Raw genomic sequence first — 17,418 nt, 5'->3', positions numbered from 1 at the left:
TGGGACAAGGGGGGGCTTGGGATGGGTGAGGTCAGCACCTCTGGAATGCCATGGGATTGGGAATTGCCTCTGGGAGCACTGCCTGGGGGGCTGTGTCTGGTCTGGCTCTGTCCTGAGTCCCTGAGAGTTTGGGATGGCAGGTTTGCATTGGAGGCTGTGGATGTTCTGGCAAAAAAACTCCTATGAAACATGAGTAAAACAAGACAAAAAATGATAAGGGAGGGTTTTAGACAGGAGTTCTTGGCTATTTTGAATTTTTGGGGGGATATTAGCAGTTTTGTAGGGAATTGGATGTGCTAGGAGAGGCTGAGAAGTGCTGATTGAGCCAAGACAGAGCAGGGCCAGCAGGGATGGGGCTGATGTGACTTATCCAGGGTTTCTCTGAGGAATGGGAGCTGAGCTGGGAAGGGAAGCATTCCCACCTCATCCCAGGGAGATGCCAGGTGGAACCCTGAGCAGGAGAGCCTTCCTCTGCCCTCAGCTGGATTTTTCCCTGGATTTTCCCTGCTTCCCATGGATTTTCCCCGCTTTCCTGCCCCTCTGCAGTACACCAACCGCTGCCTGCTGAAGTGGCTCAAGCTGTGGGACACGGTGGTGTTTGGCAAGGACAAGGCTGCCAAGAAGCCCAAGCCTGGCCCTGCAGCTCATCCCCCATTCAGCCATCCCAAGGAAAACCCCAACAAGTGGAAAACCAAGGTGCAGCTCACCGAGGAGATCCTGGATGCCGAGCTGGACCAGCACAAGAGACCCAAGTACAAGGTGAACAAGAGGGACGTGGCCCTGGGTCCCTCTGCTGCCACCAGCTGAGGAGCAGCGTTGTCCCCTCCCTGTGGGACACCTCCAGGGTGACCTCCCCTCTGTGCCACAGGTGGCCCTGCTCTGTGGTCCCCCTGGGCTGGGCAAGACCACGCTGGCCCACGTCATCGCCAGGCACGCGGGGTACAACGCTGTGGAGATGAACGCCAGGTGAGCCCCTGGGTGCCAAATGCCAGGTGAGCCCCTGGGTGCCAGGTGAGCCCCTGGGTGCCAGGTGAGCCCCTGGGTGCCAAATGCCAGGTGAGCCCCTGGGTGCCAGGTGAGCCCCTGGGTGCCAGGTGAGCCCCTGGGTGCCAAATGCCAAGTGAGCCCCTGGGTGCCAGGTGAGCTCTAAGTGCTGGGGTGATGCTTAAAGTGATGCTGTTCTGGAGGTGATGATGTCCTCAGAATGAGCATGTCCTAGAGGTGGAGATGTTCTGGGGGTGATGCTAAAGGTGACAGTGCCCTAAGGGTGATGCTGTCCCGGGGCTGATGCTGGCGGTGTCCCCATGCCCGAGGTGACCTGTCCCCCTGTCCCCTGGCAGTGATGACCGCAGCCCTGAGGTGTTCAGGACCCGAATTGAAGCTGCCACCCAGATGAGGTCGGTGCTGGGCTCCCACGAGAGCCCCAACTGCCTCATCATCGACGAGATCGACGGCGCTCCCGCGGTGAGCCCGGGGCCCTGTGCCCACCCAGCCCCTCAAACGTCACCCCGTTAACGGCTCCTCCACTGCTCCACCGGCAGGAATCCATCCCTGCCATCCCTGTTTCCCCCAGGCCTCCATCAATGTCCTCCTGTCCATCATCCAGAGGAAGGACGGGGAGGGTGAGGCGGGGCGGCGGCGGCGTGAGGGGGGGCTCCTGCTGCGGCCCATCATCTGCATCTGCAATGACCAGTGAGTGTCACCTGCCCTGGGGGGGACACAGGGACACCAGAGCCTGGCCCCAGACAGGAGGTGACTGCTGGGGGGGTCTGTGTTTGGGTGTAGCTCCTCAAGTCCTGCCGTTGGTTTGTGCTCCTTATGACACTGAGGGGCTGGAGCATGTCCAGAGAAGGGAATGGAGCTGGAGAATTCCTGAGGGAGCTGGGAAAGGAGCTCAGCCTGGAGAAAATGGGGATCAGGAGGAATTTCTGGCTCTGCACAAGTCCCTGCCAGGAGGGGACAGCCGGGGGGGTCGGGCTGTGCTCCCGGGGAACAGGGACAGGAGGAGAGGGAACAGCCTCAGGCTGGGCCAGGGGAGGTTTAGATTGAATATTTGGGAAAATTCCTTCATGGGAAGGGCACTCAAGTAAAGGGCAGCCAAGTATTGATGGATCCAGGCTGCTCAGGGCAGGGGTGAAGTCCCTATCCCTTAGGGGATTTATGTGGGTGTGGCACTTGGGGACATCATTTCGTGGTGCTGGGGGAATGGTTGGACTCGATGCTCTGGGAGGTCATTCCCACCCTGAATAACTCCCTGAAGGGCAGAATTCCCTGCCGGGCTCTCTCACCCCCGCCATGTTTCCCTCCCCAGGTACGTGCCCGCCCTGCGCCCGCTCCGGCAGCAATCCTTCCTGCTCAGCTTCCCCCGCACCGCTCCCTCCCGCCTGGCACAGCGCCTCGCCGAGGTCTGGCCTCCCCCTGTGTCCCCTGGGGCTGGCTGTCCCCTGAGCCCTGGGGGTGGCTGTCCCTGAGCCCTGGGGGTGGCTGTCCCTGAGCCCTGGGGGTGGCTGTCCCCTGAGCCCTGGGGGTGGCTGTCCCCTCTTCTGTGGGTGGCTGTCCCTGAGCCCTGGCTGTCCTCAGGGGTGGCTGTCCCCTCCCATTGGGATGGCTGTCCCCTGGGGTGGCTGTCCCCTGGGGTGGCTGTCCCCTGGGGCTGGCTGTCCCCTGAGCCCTGGGGGTGGCTGTCCCTGAGCCCGGCTGTCCCCTGGGGTGGCTGTCCCCTGGGCTGGCTGTCCCCTGATCCCGGCTGTCCCCGGGGGTGTCCGTCCCGCAGATCGCGCTCCAGCAGGGAATGCGCACGGACACGGGAGCGCTGCTGGCGCTGTGCGAGAAAACCGACAATGACATCCGCTCCTGCATCAACACCCTGCAGGTGCTGGGGACACCGGGGGGACAGGGGGACACTGCGGGGCCATGGGGACATAGAGATGGCCCTGGGGACGTGAGCATGGCTCTGTGGGTATGGGCATGGCTCTGGGGACACTAGGATGGTCCAGGGGGCATGGGAATGGCCCCCGGGGACACTGGGCCGACCTTGGAGATGTGGGGATGACCCTGGGGACACAGGGATGGACCTGGGGATGGCTCTGGGAACATGGGAATTGCCCTGGGAGCATGGGCATGGCTCTGGGGACATGGGCATAGCCCTGGGGACACTGGGAGGACCCCACAGACACTGGGCTGACCTTGGAGATGTGGGCATGACCCTGGGGACACAGGGATGGCCCTGGGGATACTGGAATGGCCCTGGAGGCACGCTCCTGCTGCAGCTGCAGGCTCACATGGGGACAGAGGGGACAAAAGTCCCTTGCAGGCAGGTCTCTGGAGCATGGCCCGGTCTCCTGGGCTGTTCTCAGCCCTACAAGTGCAGGAAGGGGGGTGGCTGTGTCCAGTTTTGGGGTCCCATCCCCTCCATGCCCTGCCTCCTGCTGCAGTTCCTGCACGGCCGGGGGCAGAAGGAGCTGAGTGTGCAGATGGTGCAGAGCATGAGGATTGGCCTGAAGGACCAGAACAAGGGGCTCTTCTCCATCTGGCAAGAGATCTTCCAGCTCCCCAAGCCCCAGAGGTAGGAGGAGGTTTTGAGATCTCTTGGGTGCTTGTGGGGGTGGTGTTCCCATTTCCCAGAGGAGCTGTGGCTGCCCCCGGATCCCTGGAAGCGTTCAAGGGAAGCTGGATGGGGCTTGGAGCAATGTTCTGTGATTCCATGACCTGCAAGGTCCTGGAGAGCAGCTTCTTGAAGGGGTTTGTGTCCATCACAGAATCCTGGGGTGGTTTGGGTTGGAAGGGACCTCAGAGCTCATCCAGTGCCACCCCTGCCATGGGCAGGGACACCTTCCACTGTCCCAGGTTGCTCCAAGCCCTGTCCATCCTGGCTTTGGGCACTGCCAGGGATCCAGAGGCAGCCACAGCTTCTCTGGCCACCCAGTGCCAAGGCCTCCCCCTCTCCCAGGGGCTATTCCTTCCTAATATTCCTTCTAAACCTTTCCTCTGTCAGTTTGAAGCCATTCCAGATGCTTTGTTACCACTCCATTAACTCCCAATAATTCAGCCTTGGCATTTCCTCCAGTCCAGTTTCCAAGGATCCAAATATTCCTTGCTGAGCCCTCCAGCACTGGGGAGGGAAACCCTCAGCTCTTACCTTTGGGTTTTCCTTTCCTCTTCTGGGGAGAGAAAAGCTGCAGCTGGGGAACCCTCAGCTCTTCCCTCTGGGCTCTCCCAGGCACAGGATAGGAATGGATCCCTCTTTGCCAGCCCAGCTCCTGCTGGGGGATGAGGACCTGGCCCACCCTGGGGGCTCAGGGGGCTTCAATTCCTCCTCCCACCGCTTCCACCACATCCTGCACCTCTCCATCTCCTCGGGAGAGCAGGACAAGCTGGCCCAGGTGAGAGCAGCCGAGGGGGAGCTGGAGCTGAGCTCAGTGGGGGAAGCTCAGAACCCCAGCGAGGTGAGACCCATCTGACCCCACGCCCACTTCCAGGGCCTGTTTGAGAACTTCCTGAAGATGAAGGTGCGAGATTCCAGCCTGGGCTCCGTGTGCCTGGCCCTGGAGTGGCTGAGCTTCTCTGACCTGGTGGGCAGTGCCGTGCTGCACGGGCAGAGCTTCCAGCTGCTGCGTTACCTGCCCTTCCTGCCCGTGGCTTTCCACCTGCTCTTCGCCGCCACCTCCATCCCCAGGCTGGCCTACCCCAGCAGCCAGCCCGAGGCAAGTGCAGCGGGGCTTGGGGACAGCCTGGTGGCCGTGCAGGGACACGCTCTGAGGGTGCCTGTGCTGTCCCCAAGGCCGTGGCCAAGCTGAGCCAGATGCAGAACGTGGTGCTGTCCATGGTGTCGGGGATCGCGCCCGGCACGCGCAGCCGAGCGGGGCAGCGGGCGCTGGTGCTGGAGGTGCTGTGCCTGCTGCTGGACATCATCGCCCCCAAACTGCGGCCTGTGAGTGTCCCCTGGGGCTGCTGCAGCCCTGCCTGCCTGCCTGCACCCCTCTGTGCCACCCTGGGCGCTGTCCTGGATTCCTGTCCCAAATCCGGGCTGGGTTTGGTGTCGGTGCTGGTGCAGAAACTGGGGGCAGGGAGTTGAGGTGCCCAACTGGGTGGAGGGTTCCTGGGCCCCACCCGGGCTGGGCTCGGCTGAGCTGGGCTTTGGGGGAGGTCTCAGGGTCACCCCCACACAGGAGAGGGTCTGTCCCTGCTCTGCGAAGGACATGTGTCCCTGAGAGAGACCTAAACTTGATCCTGCCTCACGCAGAAACAAACTCTCATGCTTGGGCTGTGTTGGGGTTTTCCAAGTTCTCTGCTGTGCCCTGGCCAGGTGAACACGCAGCTCTACAGCCTGAAGGAGAAGCAGCAGCTGGCTGAGCTCATCAGCACCATGCTCACCTACAACCTGACCTACCTGCAGGAGCGCCTGCCCGAGGGCCAGTACGTCTTCAAGCTGGATCCGTGAGTGCCGGCGCTGGGGACGGGGAGTGGGAGCCAAAACCCTGCCCTGGGAGGGTGGGGAAGCCCTGGAAGAGAATTCCCAGAGCAGCTGTGGCTGCCCCTGGATGCCTGGAATTGTCCAAGGCCAGGCTGGATGGGAATTGGAGCCAGTGGAAGGTGTTGGGGCTGGATGATTTGAAGATTCCCCCCAACCCAAACTAGTGCAGGATTCTTTGATGATTCTCAGGAAAGACTTGGGACTTTTGGCTTTGCTTGTGCTGCAGCCGCCCCGTCACTCCCTGGGGCTGAGGCAGAGCAGGTTGGGCTTTAATGGGGTGAAAGGGAAGGGAAAAGGAAGCAAAGACTTCCCTTTGGCTGTCACCAGCAGGGGCTGGTGACAAGGACAGGGCCGGCCCACCTGGGCACGTCCCAGTGGCTCTCTGGCAAACAAAGCTGATGTCACCAGCAAAACCTGGGGGTTATTTCTTTAAAACTTTTTAAAGAGGGCTGATTTCTGAATGACTGCAGAGCCACCTGACTGGGGATCTTTGCTCCTTTTGTTTTAGGGGCGATAATAGTGAGTAAATAGTGGATAAATAGTGGATAAATATGAACTATTCAGAGCTGGCAGAGGGACTGGTGGCTCCTCAGTGCTGGGGATACTGAAACAGGCCTGAACTCCAGACCTGGTGCTCCAACCTTGTTAAGAATGCAGCTGCTCTCATGATCCCAAATTCCTGTTCCTGGCTGAATTCCCGTTAAACCTGTCCCGAGGGGGGGCACCTCAGGGTGGCTCTGGAGGTCGTGCTGCTGCCTTGCCTGAGCCCATGGGCTTTTTCAGGGCAATCTGTTCAGCTTTTCAGGGCAATCCAGACCCGCTGCAATCTCCTCTTTTTGCTTTCAGGCCAGGATTAAACCCCTCTAATCCCTCCTGCATTCCCATTCCCTTGAGGGGGAGAAACTGAGGCAGCCTGGCTGGAATCACGCTGGGAGGGGCAGGGCTGGGTGGTGCTGGGCTGCCCAGATCTGGGTGATTTTTGGGGATTTTCCCTGTTTTTCCCCTGCTGCAGGAACGTGGAGGCCGTGTGCCGCTTCCCGGAGCTGCCGGCCCGCAGGCAGCTCAGCTACCAGGCCAAGCAGCTCATCGCCAGGGAGATCGAGCTGGAGAAGATGAGGAGGGCAGAGGCACGAAACCTGGGCCAGGTGGGGCTTGCCAAAGGGCTGGCGGGGCTGTGGGTGTAGGGAGAATCCTCAGGGATGTGTTTTTCCCAAAGCTGGCTTTGGCCGGGCGTGAGTGGAAATCCAGGATTAACCTCTCCCCAAGCTGCAGCTGTTCCCTGCACAGCTGGGCTGGGCTGCAGGGCTCAGCTTTTTGCAGGAATTCTGGAGGGAGCTGGAGCTTTGAACCTTTCCACTCTCCAGGGAGGAGGTGGGAATTTTTGGCTGCTCTTTGTACCTGTCTGTGTGAGAGGTGAACTCTTCCCTCTCCCGTTCCCTGCCTGCTGCACTTCCAAAGGTCCCAAGGCTCCCAGAAGGAGCAGAAATGGCTCTTCCCTCTCTCCTGGAGGCAGGAAAAGATAGGAAGGGATGGAAAAGGTGTAGCTGATTCCTGCCCTGGTGCCAGTGGGATAATTAATCCCTGGGAGCCCCTTGGAGCAGCAGAAGGGCTCCTGGGGGAGGTGTGGGGCAAAGAGAAGCTGCAAAAACATCTCTGGGGGTTCCTTGTTTACATGACAGGGATGTGAAATCCCAGGGAAAAGGGCTGGGGCTGAGCCCACGAGGCAGAAAATGAAGGAAAAACCTTTTAGGATGTTGCAGTCCCACCTGGCAGCAGGCAGGGCTGGGTGGGATGGGGGACAGGGAGGTGACAAATGCTCAGTGCCCAACCCTGGAGCTCAGACACCCCCAGGGAAACCTGGCTGAGCTCTGTCCTCCCCACAGGATCCCGAGAGTGGCCTCAGGGAGCAGCGAGGGGACACGGGGACCCCCAACCACCAGCAGCACCTGGAGCACATCGTGAGGAGAGCAACGGTGCAAGAGAAGGTCAGGCCTCAATTCCTGCCCCAATTCCCACCCCAATTCCCACCAGCTCTTTCCTGGGCTGCCAGACACGCCCTGTGGCTCCACCGGAATTTGGATTTTTAGTCCAGTTTCCTTTAATAGCCCAGCTCAGCTCCGTGTGTCCCACAAAGGCATCGCTGGCATTGGGATGAATTGGGTCTGGGTGACTTTCTGCATGTGTCCTGGGAAGTTTTCAGGGGTGAGGGAGGGAAGAGCTGTGGGGTTTTGGGCTGAAAGAGCTGAATTTGGGCTCAGTGGGGAAGCAGCTTGGAAAAGCTGCTCTGGAATGATCTCACTGTGGGCTCCAAGAGGAGCTGGGATCATTCCCTGGCACTGCCCCTCCCCAGGGCTCAGCTGCCAGCCCTTTCCTGGTGTAAAAACCCCACCTGAGCCTCTCATTTTATCTTCCCCCCAAATTTACTCCCAAATTTGAATGCTGTTTGCACTCCCAGGCCCTTCCTGCAGGATTTGCATTTGGCTGCTGCTCTGAAGAGGGTGGCTGAGCCCTGCCCAGGGATGATCCTGCTCTGCTTTTGTCCCTCTCTGAGCAGCAGCTGCAGGTGCAGGTGCTCCAGAGCCAACTCCAGTCCTGCTTTGTGCTTCCTTCCACAGCCCGAGGTGGATTTTTTCGGGAGGCCACTGCAGAGAAAAGAGGCAGCCAAAGCCCTGGGTGGGTGACACAGGGACATGGGGTGGCCTCAGAGCTGGGTGGGTGGCACAGGGACAAAGTGTCCCTGAGCCCTGGGTGAGTGGCACAGGGTGGCCTCAGAGCCGGGTGGGACAAAGTGGCTCCAGGCCCAGGTGGGTGGCACAGGGTGGCCCTGGGTGTCACTGGCAGCACCAAAGGGGGGCTCCTGTCCCTCAGCCCCAGCCCCAGGGGACAGCAGCAGGGACAAACAGTGCCCAGCCCAGCTGGCAGGGAGCTCCTGTGGGTAAATCCATGGATTCTGGCCCCACCCAAAGGGAATTTTGGCTGTTGGAGGCATTGCAGCATCCGGGATGTGGCAGCTGTGCCCTTCCAACCCCTCCCCAAACCCACCCCTCCTCTCCAGCCAGGGCTCAGCTGAGCATTTGAAGGTTTTTAAAGTGGATTTTCCTCCTGCAGCCGCTGAGGTTTCCAAGGAGGAATCCCTGGAGCTGCAGATGGGAAAGGCCGTGGGCAGGAGCGACGTCTGGTTCCGCTTCAACGAGGGTTTCTCCAACGCTGTCAGGAGGAACCTGTACATCAGGGACCTGCTCTAGCAGCAGTTCTGCAGCTGGAACTGAAGGGAGCAGCTGGGTTTGGGCTTTCTGACCCCTGGGTGGTGCAGTGTTTTTTTTATGACCCGCTTATTTTGTTTAAAAAAAAGAAATAAAACACAGCTAAAAAAAAAAATAAATCAAGAGTAAGTATTGCTCTGTTTATTTCAGTCCTAAACCTAGAGGTGCCACATTGTGCCTGGTTTGCTGGGAAATCATGGCCTACAGTGTACAAAATATCTAAAATCATGGGAAATTGTGGGGTTTTTTTTTTAAATAAAAAGCTTTCCAACTTGCAAACTCTGCCCTTTTTTTGGGTGGCAGAGGGGTGAGGTGAAGCTGCAGCCAAGGTCTGGAGAACCTTTTGCTGCTCTTTCCCCCCCAGACTGCCCATCCTGGGGGATTTTCCCATGTCCCCCCCATTTCTAAAATCCCTTCTACAGCTACCAGAGAAGGAAGGAGGTGAGGGCAGGGGTTTAGTTCAGGTTCTCATGTTGGGAGTGGGACTAAGGAAAGCTCCATCCTGCAGGGATGAGCCCTCAGAGGATGAGGCATTTGCCTTTCTCCACCCAGGGGTTGTTCTTCATCAGCTCCGGGTTCAGGAAGGGATCCTCGGGAATTCCATCCTCAATCCACTTCACGAACCTGCAGAGAGGGAAGGGAGGGTGGGCACAGCCCCAGGGCAGGAAAATTGGGGATTTGGGGGGCTCAGAGTCAGTCCTGCTCTGCTCAGGGGCTCCCTGATCCACTGGGGGGATGTGGGGGTGGCCCCAGCTCTGTGACAAAGCAGGGAGGGAACGGAGCCATCCATAATTTAAAGGCTTTTGAGCTCTGGAAAGCTCTGGGAAAGGGGGATCTGCACCATGGGGGGCTCCCAGGGGTCCCATGGTGTCACCACCAGAGTTGGGGCAGCTGGAAAGGGCTCAGGGACACTGTGGGGGGAAGTTCTGCCCCTGGGGCTTGGAGATGCAGAAAGGGAAAATCTCATCTGGGAGCTGAGGGGGAATAGTGGGGGTGAGTTCTGCTCTTGGAGGCATAGGGAAGGAAAGGGGAAAAAAGAAGGGGAAGGACAGAAAAAGGGGAAAAAGAGAAAAGAAGCCCCCACTCACTCAGGGATGGTCTTGGAGGACATCTCCCTCTTGTAGGCCAGCTGGTACTTGAGGCTTTCCACCTCTTTTTTCCATTGTGGGAGATCCCACTCGTCCATCGCGCTCTCCGAGGGCTCCGTTGGGCTGTGAAAGGGATTTTGGTGCCTTGTCCTGCCCTGATCCCTCAATTTCCCCCCAAAAGCCCCACGGGGATGGGGATGGGCTGTCCCAGGCTCTGGGGGAGGTTCCCAAACCCACAGTGGAGCAGCCAAAGAGCTCCAGGGACTGAGCCGGATTTGACTGAAATTTGGGTGGGGAGCAGCAGGGAGCAGCCAGAGGCTCTTTGGGAAGGGGATCTTTGTCCTTTCCCTGCCTCATCACGCCTCTGAAGGGACCAGGAGGGATTTGGGACTGCCTAAAGAGCGCTGCAAACAGCTCAGGGGGTGGCCAGCAGGGATTTGGGACCCCAGTGTCCCCCAGCAGTGACCCTGGGGGAGGACAGGCGTGACGGGGAAACTGAGGCACAGCAGCTGAGAGGACACTACAAGCCCCTGTGCCACCCCAAAAACTGGTGACACGAGGTGACATTGCCCTGCCCGCCAGACCCCAGGGCTGCCCCAGCTCCGTGAGAAAGGGCAGGGAAGGGCTGGGAGGGTGCAATTCCTCCCCTCCAGCTCCATCCCACCTTCGGCATCCCGGGAACCGCAGGCGGGAGCGGGCTCAGCCCTTTCCCCCATCCCGCAGCATTCCCAGCGCGTCCCGCTCCCACCTGGTTTGGGAATTCCGACAGCAGAGAGAAACGGGGCCGCTCCTGCAGCCCGAGAGCTCTTCCCTGGCTCCTGGCGATCCCAAAAGCTGCGGGATAATCTGTGAACGCGCGGCTGGTGCGGCGGGAGCCGGATCACGGCAGCATCCTCCCCCCGCCGCTCCCGGGGGATTTGGCTCCGCTGGAGCGCCCGGGATGGAGGAGGCACGTCCTGGTACCCGGGGCTGGAACTGGGGTTATCCCGGTAATTCCCAACATCCTGAGGGGCTCAGGGAGGAGGGGATGGGTGTGGGACAGCCCCAGGGAGGTCCTGAATCCCTGCTCGGATCCCTTCCCGCATCCCCGTCCCGGTTTTCCCGCTGTGTTTCCCCCTGGATTTTGTGGTTTTTCCCCCTTTCCCGGGTGCTGGAGAGGTTGGAAATAATAAAAACACAACAAAAAAGTGGAAAATAACAGAAGGGGAAAAGGGAGAAGCTGAGATGGAACATGCGGAGGGTGAAAAGGGCACAAAATTTCGGATGGGGGATTTGTAGGGAAGGATAAAAGCGCCTGAAAAGTTGGGAGTTGATTAAAACCAAAATAATCCATGGAAAACCAGAGGTGTGACCCTCCCTGCCTTCCTTAAGCCATTAAAAATAAACCTGGGGTAAAAGTTGGTGTTTGAAAACAAACCCCAGTGAGGTTTGCACAGAGCAAACCCAAATCCTGGCCCAGGGCTCCTCCTTCCCTGGGGGAATAAATACAGAATATTTATATAAGTATAAATAATTTATAACTATAAATCATATAAATAGGGATTTGATACTGGATTTTGTGTCACATCTGGGCTGGGCTGATCCCACCCAAACAATGGGGCTGAGGGAGCAAATTCCTGGGGGGAAACAGGAGATAAAGCTGACATACAAATATAAAACAATAAAAAAAATCGGTATCATAACATACATTTAAGTATATAAGATCCTATATTATAAATATGATCGAATGAATATTAAAAAAGACAGAATACTTTTATAAATACGTAATATGATATAGTATAATACATACATTTATATTTAAAAACATTTTTGTAATATTAAATATGCAATTTTTAAAATAGTTATTATTAATATATATTTTAAAATATGGGGCTAAATATGGGGGGGAAAAATGAGGGGGGAAGTATAGAAAAATTATAGGAGAAAATATAGGAAAAAATAGGGACACGATACAAGGATACAATATGGAAAAAAGGTTATATGGAAAAAATACAGGAAAAAGGGAGGGTATGTCCCCATTTTCTGGGGGGAAAAGTCCCCATTTTCAGATCTCAGCTCTACCAAAAAAAATCCCAAACCAAATTCCTCAAATTTTTTAAAAAAACCTAAAATCCCCCCAAATCCTCTCAACTCCAAAAATACCCCACTCCTCAAAACCCTCTTAACAGCCTAAAAACCCCCAACCCTCCAAAATTCCTCAACTTTCTAAAAAACAGTAAAAACCCTCAGACACCTCAACTTCCTAAAAAACCCCAACTCCACAAAATATCTCAACATCCAAAAAACCCCAAAAACCCAATCCCCCAACAAAATAAACCCCCCAAAAACCCCGAGGCAAAAACCCCTCAAAGCCAAAAAACCCCAAATCCTCTAAAAGACAGGATCAAATAATCCCCCCAACCCTCCAAAACAACAGGACCAACCCCCCCACCAAAAACCCCAATTAAAAAAACCCATAAAACATTCCCCCAACAAAATCCCACAAAAACAAAAAAACCCCAAACACAGAAACAAAACAAAAACCACCCAAAACAAAATCCAGCCCCAAAACTCTCACCCCAAACCAAATAAATAACAAAAAAAAAACCACCCCAAAATGCCAATGTAACAACAGAACTCGGTCAGTTTTTATTAATGAGGTGTCACGTTTCCATCCAGATGCATTTTTTGTAGGGTATTTGGGATCCCAAGAGCTGCAGGATCCCCCAAACTCTGGAATTGTGCACATGTTGTTGGTCACATATTAAGGTTTTGTTTTCGTGCCTGCCCAGCAGTGCAGAGAGGTGGGCAGAACCCAAACCAGGCTCCAAAGAGGCTTTTTTTCACCTCCCCAGGTTGGACTAAGCTCCAAATTCCCTTCAGAATGAAGATTTGGGAAATGCACAGAACCATCATCACCAATCAAACACTTATTTTCAGCAGAAAACGAAAAGCCCAGCCTGAAATTTGGATTATTTTCCAAATAAACTCAGGTCCTCGCTGCCCCCCTCCCACACTGGGGGGTTTGTTTGAAGAAAATAAAGCTCAAGTTTTCTCTTGGTTTAGAATGAAACCTAAAAAAATCAGAGCTGTGCAAACAGCACTTTTGACCCCAAACTGCTGCAAGAGTTTTTCAGCTCCTCATCTCCCTGGTTTGAGCTTTTCCCTCTCAGCAATTCCCTCTTGCCAAGGTTTGTGTCTCAACAGGAGGAAAAATCCTTCGCTGCTTCTTCCTCCATCTGTGTTTTCCCAGCTTCTGAAAACAGCTCCCAACCTGCTGCCTCTTCCAACAAACTCCTTAATATGTGGAACTGCAAGAAAACTCCCTTTTAAAATGTGGCTCTGTCCCCACTCCAAAGGCAGAAAAAAGCCAGTCCTCAGCTGACTGTTCCTGGAGGTGACAACCAAAGCAAAACCCAAGGAACCCTCCAGGAAGAGTTTGCTCGGATAAAAAACGACCCAACGGTGAAAATATTTTCTCAAAATAATTTTGAGAAAATTCATAGTTTCTCAACAGCACTGACAAACTTGGAAACTTCGTGGTAAACTGTGGTGCCAAAGGGGAGCTGCCTCAAGCCCTGGGGAGAGACAAAAGCACAATTAACTCCCTGCAGGAATGTTTGGTTATTAACAGAAAAGCGACACATTTCGGTGTTTAATTGATAAGAGGTATCATTGATCTGCTTTGCTGTTAAATCCTACAGATATTGGGATACTCACTGACTCGTGGAAAAAGGTGCAGAGCTGCTTTGCCCAGGGACATCTGAAACAAGAGAGAAATTCCCATTTATTCCCTCCCAGCTGGCCACAGCTCCAGCCATTCCTGGCCTTTGCAGGACTCCAAAACCTACGAAACCCCCAACAATTCACAGTTCCAAACCCAGGATGATTTCAGCTTTGCAGGAAAATGATTGGGGGGAACACCAGGATTTTCCAGGTGGCCCTGGGGCCAGTTCCCAGTGGGACAATCCCAGGATTTCAGGGGGCAGGGGGACAATCCCAGGATTTCAGGGGGCTCTGAGGCAGTTCCCACTCTCACAGGGGGACAATCCCAGGATTTCAGGGGGCCCTGGGCCAATCCCCACCACTCACACGTGCAGGCTGTCAATGACCAGGCTGAGGCTGAGCAGCCCCACAGATTGCATCCTCTTGTGTCTGCAGGTCAGGAACAGGCACAGGAACTGCCCCACGTACTGGGGGCCAAGGTTCTGCCACCTGAACACCACAAACACAAACAGAAAGGCACTGGAAATGAACTCTGACACTGGAATCTTGTCCAAACCCACGCCAGGAGGGGCTCCCAGCACTGCTGGAAGCCAAGGGAGGCTTTCCCAGGGATGAGGGAAGGAGGTTTCCCCTCTTTCCCAGCAAATTGCTGCTCCCCAAAATCATGATAAAGGCACTCCAACACCTCCACCTGTGCATTCCCCAGATCTGCATCTCTGGCTCAGCCCAAGGAACTTCCCAGGAGCCCAGATTTTCCCTCTGCTGTATTTCCACAGCCCCACACAGGCTCTGGGAGCAGGGCTGCACTCACACTCTCAGAATTGTGGCTTTCTCTTTATTCAGATCCCTCAAAAGCAGGTTGGCAGTGCCACACAGGATGTGTTCCTCACAGGAAAGCTGGTCCAGCAGCAGCCTCAGAGCCCACAAATTCTTCTAAGAAGACAAAATGTGAGTGACTTAAACCTCATTCCTTAAAATAATAATTAAAAAAAGAATAAAGATAAAAGCAAAGTCAAGTTAAACTTGGCTGAAACCTCCAGGATGGTGGTTTCATCATCACAGGGATTTGAAACATTCTTTGCTTTCATCTCTTAGAACAGGAATCAGTTTCTAGGACTCACCCCAAAAGCCACGACTATCTCTAAGAAGGAAGCCAAGTGGGGAAGATCAGAACAAAGCATCTGCTGCACTGCCTGCCCTGCCAGGATGAGAGAAGCCTCGTGCTGCAGCTACACAGGAGATAGCAAACAAGGAAAAAAAAAAACCAGATTTATCAGCCCCTTTTTTCCCTTTATTTATCCACTCAAACCAGCACTGAGTTATTCCAGTTCAGCCAGAGAGCCTGGAGGTCACTCAACAAACCCACAGGAACCTTATCAGGAGTTAAAACCAGGGGGATGGAGCAGGGGTTTGATTTCTGGTGCTCTCAAAGCGTTCACAGTAATGTGGAATCTCACACAGGAGCAGAAACAGGGAATTAAAGGGGAAAAAATTCCAGCTCAGGAGTCACATATTTGAAGAATAAACTAGAATTTCCTCCAATAAAGTAAAAAGGAACAAGGCAGCTCCTTAGGCAACTGCACTGAACATGGAATGTTTTTCCTGCCACCTTCAAACAAGTTCCACATCCTTGAAATCCTCCACTTAAAAGAAATTTAGAACAACTGAGTTTTGAGACAAGCAGGGAGAACCCCCAGTGTCCTGTTTGAGCCAAATCCTGGGAGAAGTTAAGACACAATCAATTACTCCCAGCCCTCCTCCTTTATAAATCCATAAATTTGGACAGGGATAAGGATTTCTCCTGGATTGAAGATGTGCAGAGGAGAAGAAACCCTCAGTTCACTACTTTCATATCTGCTCCAGAGTTTAGACTGTGCTAATCTTAAGCTGATCACCCCCCCAAAAAAATCTTCCAGACCCTTCCTAAAAGCTTTTCTTAATAATCCGACGTTTTTTCACTGCTGGGAAGAAATTCCTTTGTTGCCATCACTCACCTGACCAGAGAAAAGGGCAGATGGTAAAGAGACATTAACTCCAGACTTGAGATCCTCCAGGAAGTTGCCACTGGCAGCCAGCACACTCTGCAAGGGGACAATGAGGGACAAGGATGGCAAATCCTCTCCTAACTGTGCCAGAAATTGGACTTTCATGTGCTTTTCAGTGAATTTTCTCAGCATTTCTGCAGAGGATGGTGCCTGTTCCACAGCACACTCATGGGAAGCTGAGGCTCCACAGCACCAACCAAACCTTGTCAAAAACTCTGCATTTTTGTAGGGCTGAGATGGAAAAATCACCTCATGCCAACTCTTGGGAGACTTTTCACTATCCCAGGCTGATCCAAGCCCTGTCCAGCCTGGCCTTGGACACTGCCAGGGATCCAGGGGCAGCCACAGCTTCTCTGGGAATCTGTGCCAGAGCCTCCTCATCCTCCCAGCCAGGAATTCCTTCCCAAAATCCCATCTGACTGTGTCCTCTGTGCGCTCTCTGTGTCCAGGCCCTTTCTGGCCTGATCCATCTCATCAAGATGAGATCCAGAAGCAGCCCCAGGCACTAAGCTGGGAGCACAACAAGCCCATTTCCAGCTGCCCTGAACATTCCTGAATCCCCACATCCTGCACAGGAGCACTGGGTGAGGCACTGGAAGTCAACTCTGGCATTTGGGAAGAGTCAATTCCCACTGGAGTTTCCGTTTCCCAATGGAAAAATTGTCTAAACCCAAGGCAGGAGATTCTCCCAGCACTGTTTGGTACCTCTTGGAAGCCAGGGGGAGGCTCCTCCAGGCATAAGGGAAGCAGCTGCCCCCTCTTTTCCAGGGAATCACTGCTCCCCAAAACTATGATGAAGGAACTCCAACATTTGGCCTAAAAAACAACAGAACATTTGTGTTACCAAGTGAAATCTGTCCAGACGGGTGAATTACACAGAGAAGAAAAGGGTCAGAGTAAATCCTTGCACTCTCAAGGACTGAAAAGAGGAGAGAAGAAGGAATTTTGGCCTCACTCACGTTCCTGTAGAGTGTCTTGCTGCTGTAGAGCAGTTTGAGTGCCTGCTTAATTAGCACAGTGTTCCTCAGGGGAGAACCTGCAGGGATGGAAATGAAAAGCATCAATCCCAGAGCCTACACAGCCCAGGAAACTGCACAGCAGGAACACAACCAGGACATTCACTTAGCTCCAGACCTGTTTCTGCAGAGTCAACAAGTGTCTACAGCTGTTTTACACAGGTCTGGTGGTGGAATAGATAAATATCAGCTACGAAACACAGCTCTGGAAAGCTGCAAGGAACTGGACACAATCCAGACTGAGGCAGGTGATCCCAAGGGAAGTGTCTGTTGTGGACATCACAGCACACTGAGGGATCTCACACTGCCAGTCACACCACACACTCTGGGATCTCACACCTCCAGGAATTCTGCCAGTGGGAACAACTCCCAAATAGATCTCTCACGGCACAAGACACCCTGAGAAGCAGCCAAAAGCCCAGGACAGATGATGACAATTATTAGAGGCTGAGCTAATGAAAGATTTCCCATCAGGAGGTTTTCTCCTCAAGGTCAAGGCTGAGACATGAAGCCAAGTCCCCACTGACAGTGGCAATGCTGGGAGGGAATGAAGGGCTCTGGATTTGCTTTCAATACTTTCTCTTACTCTGCTTCCAGCAGAAGCTCACAGCTGACAAAATGAGTGTCCTGAGCAAAGTGAAGTGAACAAATCCATGCTCCAGTACGAAGCCATCCTTCCTGCCTGCTGTTTCTCATGGTTTGGGGTGGCAAGAACCTCAGCGCCCATCCAGTTCCAACCCAACACTTTGCACAATCCCAGGCTGCTCCAAGCCCTGTCCAGCCCAGCCTGGGACACTTCCAGGGGCCACCCCACCCTCCCCCAATTCC

General features: G+C 54.5%; 3 protein-coding genes across 3 annotated transcripts in view; 1 reads left to right on the top strand and 2 right to left on the bottom strand.

Moving 5' to 3' along the window:
• The window catches only part of CHTF18 (chromosome transmission fidelity factor 18), a 371,533-nt gene that overhangs the window by 1,590 nt on the left and 352,525 nt on the right, over nucleotides 1-17,418 (top strand). Inside the window, exons 8-22 of the mRNA XM_066330398.1 lie at nucleotides 547-759; nucleotides 869-966; nucleotides 1,341-1,464; nucleotides 1,574-1,692; nucleotides 2,312-2,405; nucleotides 2,774-2,872; nucleotides 3,435-3,565; nucleotides 4,220-4,382; nucleotides 4,479-4,703; nucleotides 4,781-4,930; nucleotides 5,306-5,436; nucleotides 6,486-6,618; nucleotides 7,357-7,458; nucleotides 8,089-8,146; nucleotides 8,582-8,777. Of these exons, the coding sequence (XP_066186495.1) occupies nucleotides 547-759; nucleotides 869-966; nucleotides 1,341-1,464; nucleotides 1,574-1,692; nucleotides 2,312-2,405; nucleotides 2,774-2,872; nucleotides 3,435-3,565; nucleotides 4,220-4,382; nucleotides 4,479-4,703; nucleotides 4,781-4,930; nucleotides 5,306-5,436; nucleotides 6,486-6,618; nucleotides 7,357-7,458; nucleotides 8,089-8,146; nucleotides 8,582-8,718 (1,977 nt within the window). The 3' untranslated portion in view covers nucleotides 8,719-8,777. The remainder of the gene's footprint in view (nucleotides 1-546; nucleotides 760-868; nucleotides 967-1,340; nucleotides 1,465-1,573; nucleotides 1,693-2,311; nucleotides 2,406-2,773; nucleotides 2,873-3,434; nucleotides 3,566-4,219; nucleotides 4,383-4,478; nucleotides 4,704-4,780; nucleotides 4,931-5,305; nucleotides 5,437-6,485; nucleotides 6,619-7,356; nucleotides 7,459-8,088; nucleotides 8,147-8,581; nucleotides 8,778-17,418) is intronic.
• On the bottom strand, nucleotides 9,255-9,922 carry GNG13 (G protein subunit gamma 13). Its single transcript, XM_066329590.1, has 2 exons — nucleotides 9,825-9,922; nucleotides 9,255-9,360 (listed from the first exon to the last, which is right to left on the bottom strand). Exons 1-2 carry the CDS (start codon nucleotides 9,920-9,922, stop codon nucleotides 9,255-9,257), a joined length of 204 nt encoding a protein of 67 aa, XP_066185687.1.
• LOC136368253 (uncharacterized) lies at nucleotides 12,436-16,635 on the bottom strand. Its single transcript, XM_066330397.1, has 8 exons — nucleotides 16,534-16,635; nucleotides 16,280-16,390; nucleotides 15,524-15,610; nucleotides 14,651-14,758; nucleotides 14,341-14,462; nucleotides 13,896-14,018; nucleotides 13,524-13,566; nucleotides 12,436-13,381 (listed from the first exon to the last, which is right to left on the bottom strand). Exons 1-8 carry the CDS (start codon nucleotides 16,633-16,635, stop codon nucleotides 13,304-13,306), a joined length of 774 nt encoding a protein of 257 aa, XP_066186494.1. The 3' UTR covers nucleotides 12,436-13,303.

This window comes from Sylvia atricapilla, chromosome 15, assembly GCF_009819655.1.
Source record: "Sylvia atricapilla isolate bSylAtr1 chromosome 15, bSylAtr1.pri, whole genome shotgun sequence".
NCBI lineage: Eukaryota > Metazoa > Chordata > Aves > Passeriformes > Sylviidae > Sylvia > Sylvia atricapilla.
This window is presented reverse-complemented; position numbering and strand designations above follow the sequence as displayed.

What these genes read in the sequence shown, in the direction of transcription:
- GNG13 (XM_066329590.1), bottom strand. Translation starts at nt 9,922, where the DNA reads ATGGACGAGTGGGATCTCCCACAATGGAAAAAAGAGGTGGAAAGCCTC. An exon ending in TCCTCCAAGACCATCCCTGA is followed by an intron (nt 9,361 to 9,824) that starts GTGAGTGGGGGC and finishes CCCTCTCTGCAG; the next exon opens with GTTCGTGAAGTGGATTGAGG.
- LOC136368253 (XM_066330397.1), bottom strand. Translation starts at nt 16,635, where the DNA reads ATGCTTTTCATTTCCATCCCTGCAGGTTCTCCCCTGAGGAACACTGTG. An exon ending in CTCCCCCTGGCTTCCAAGAG is followed by an intron (nt 15,611 to 16,279) that starts GTACCAAACAGT and finishes GTCCCCTTGCAG; the next exon opens with AGTGTGCTGGCTGCCAGTGG. An exon ending in AGATAGTCGTGGCTTTTGGG is followed by an intron (nt 14,463 to 14,650) that starts GTGAGTCCTAGA and finishes TTGTCTTCTTAG; the next exon opens with AAGAATTTGTGGGCTCTGAG.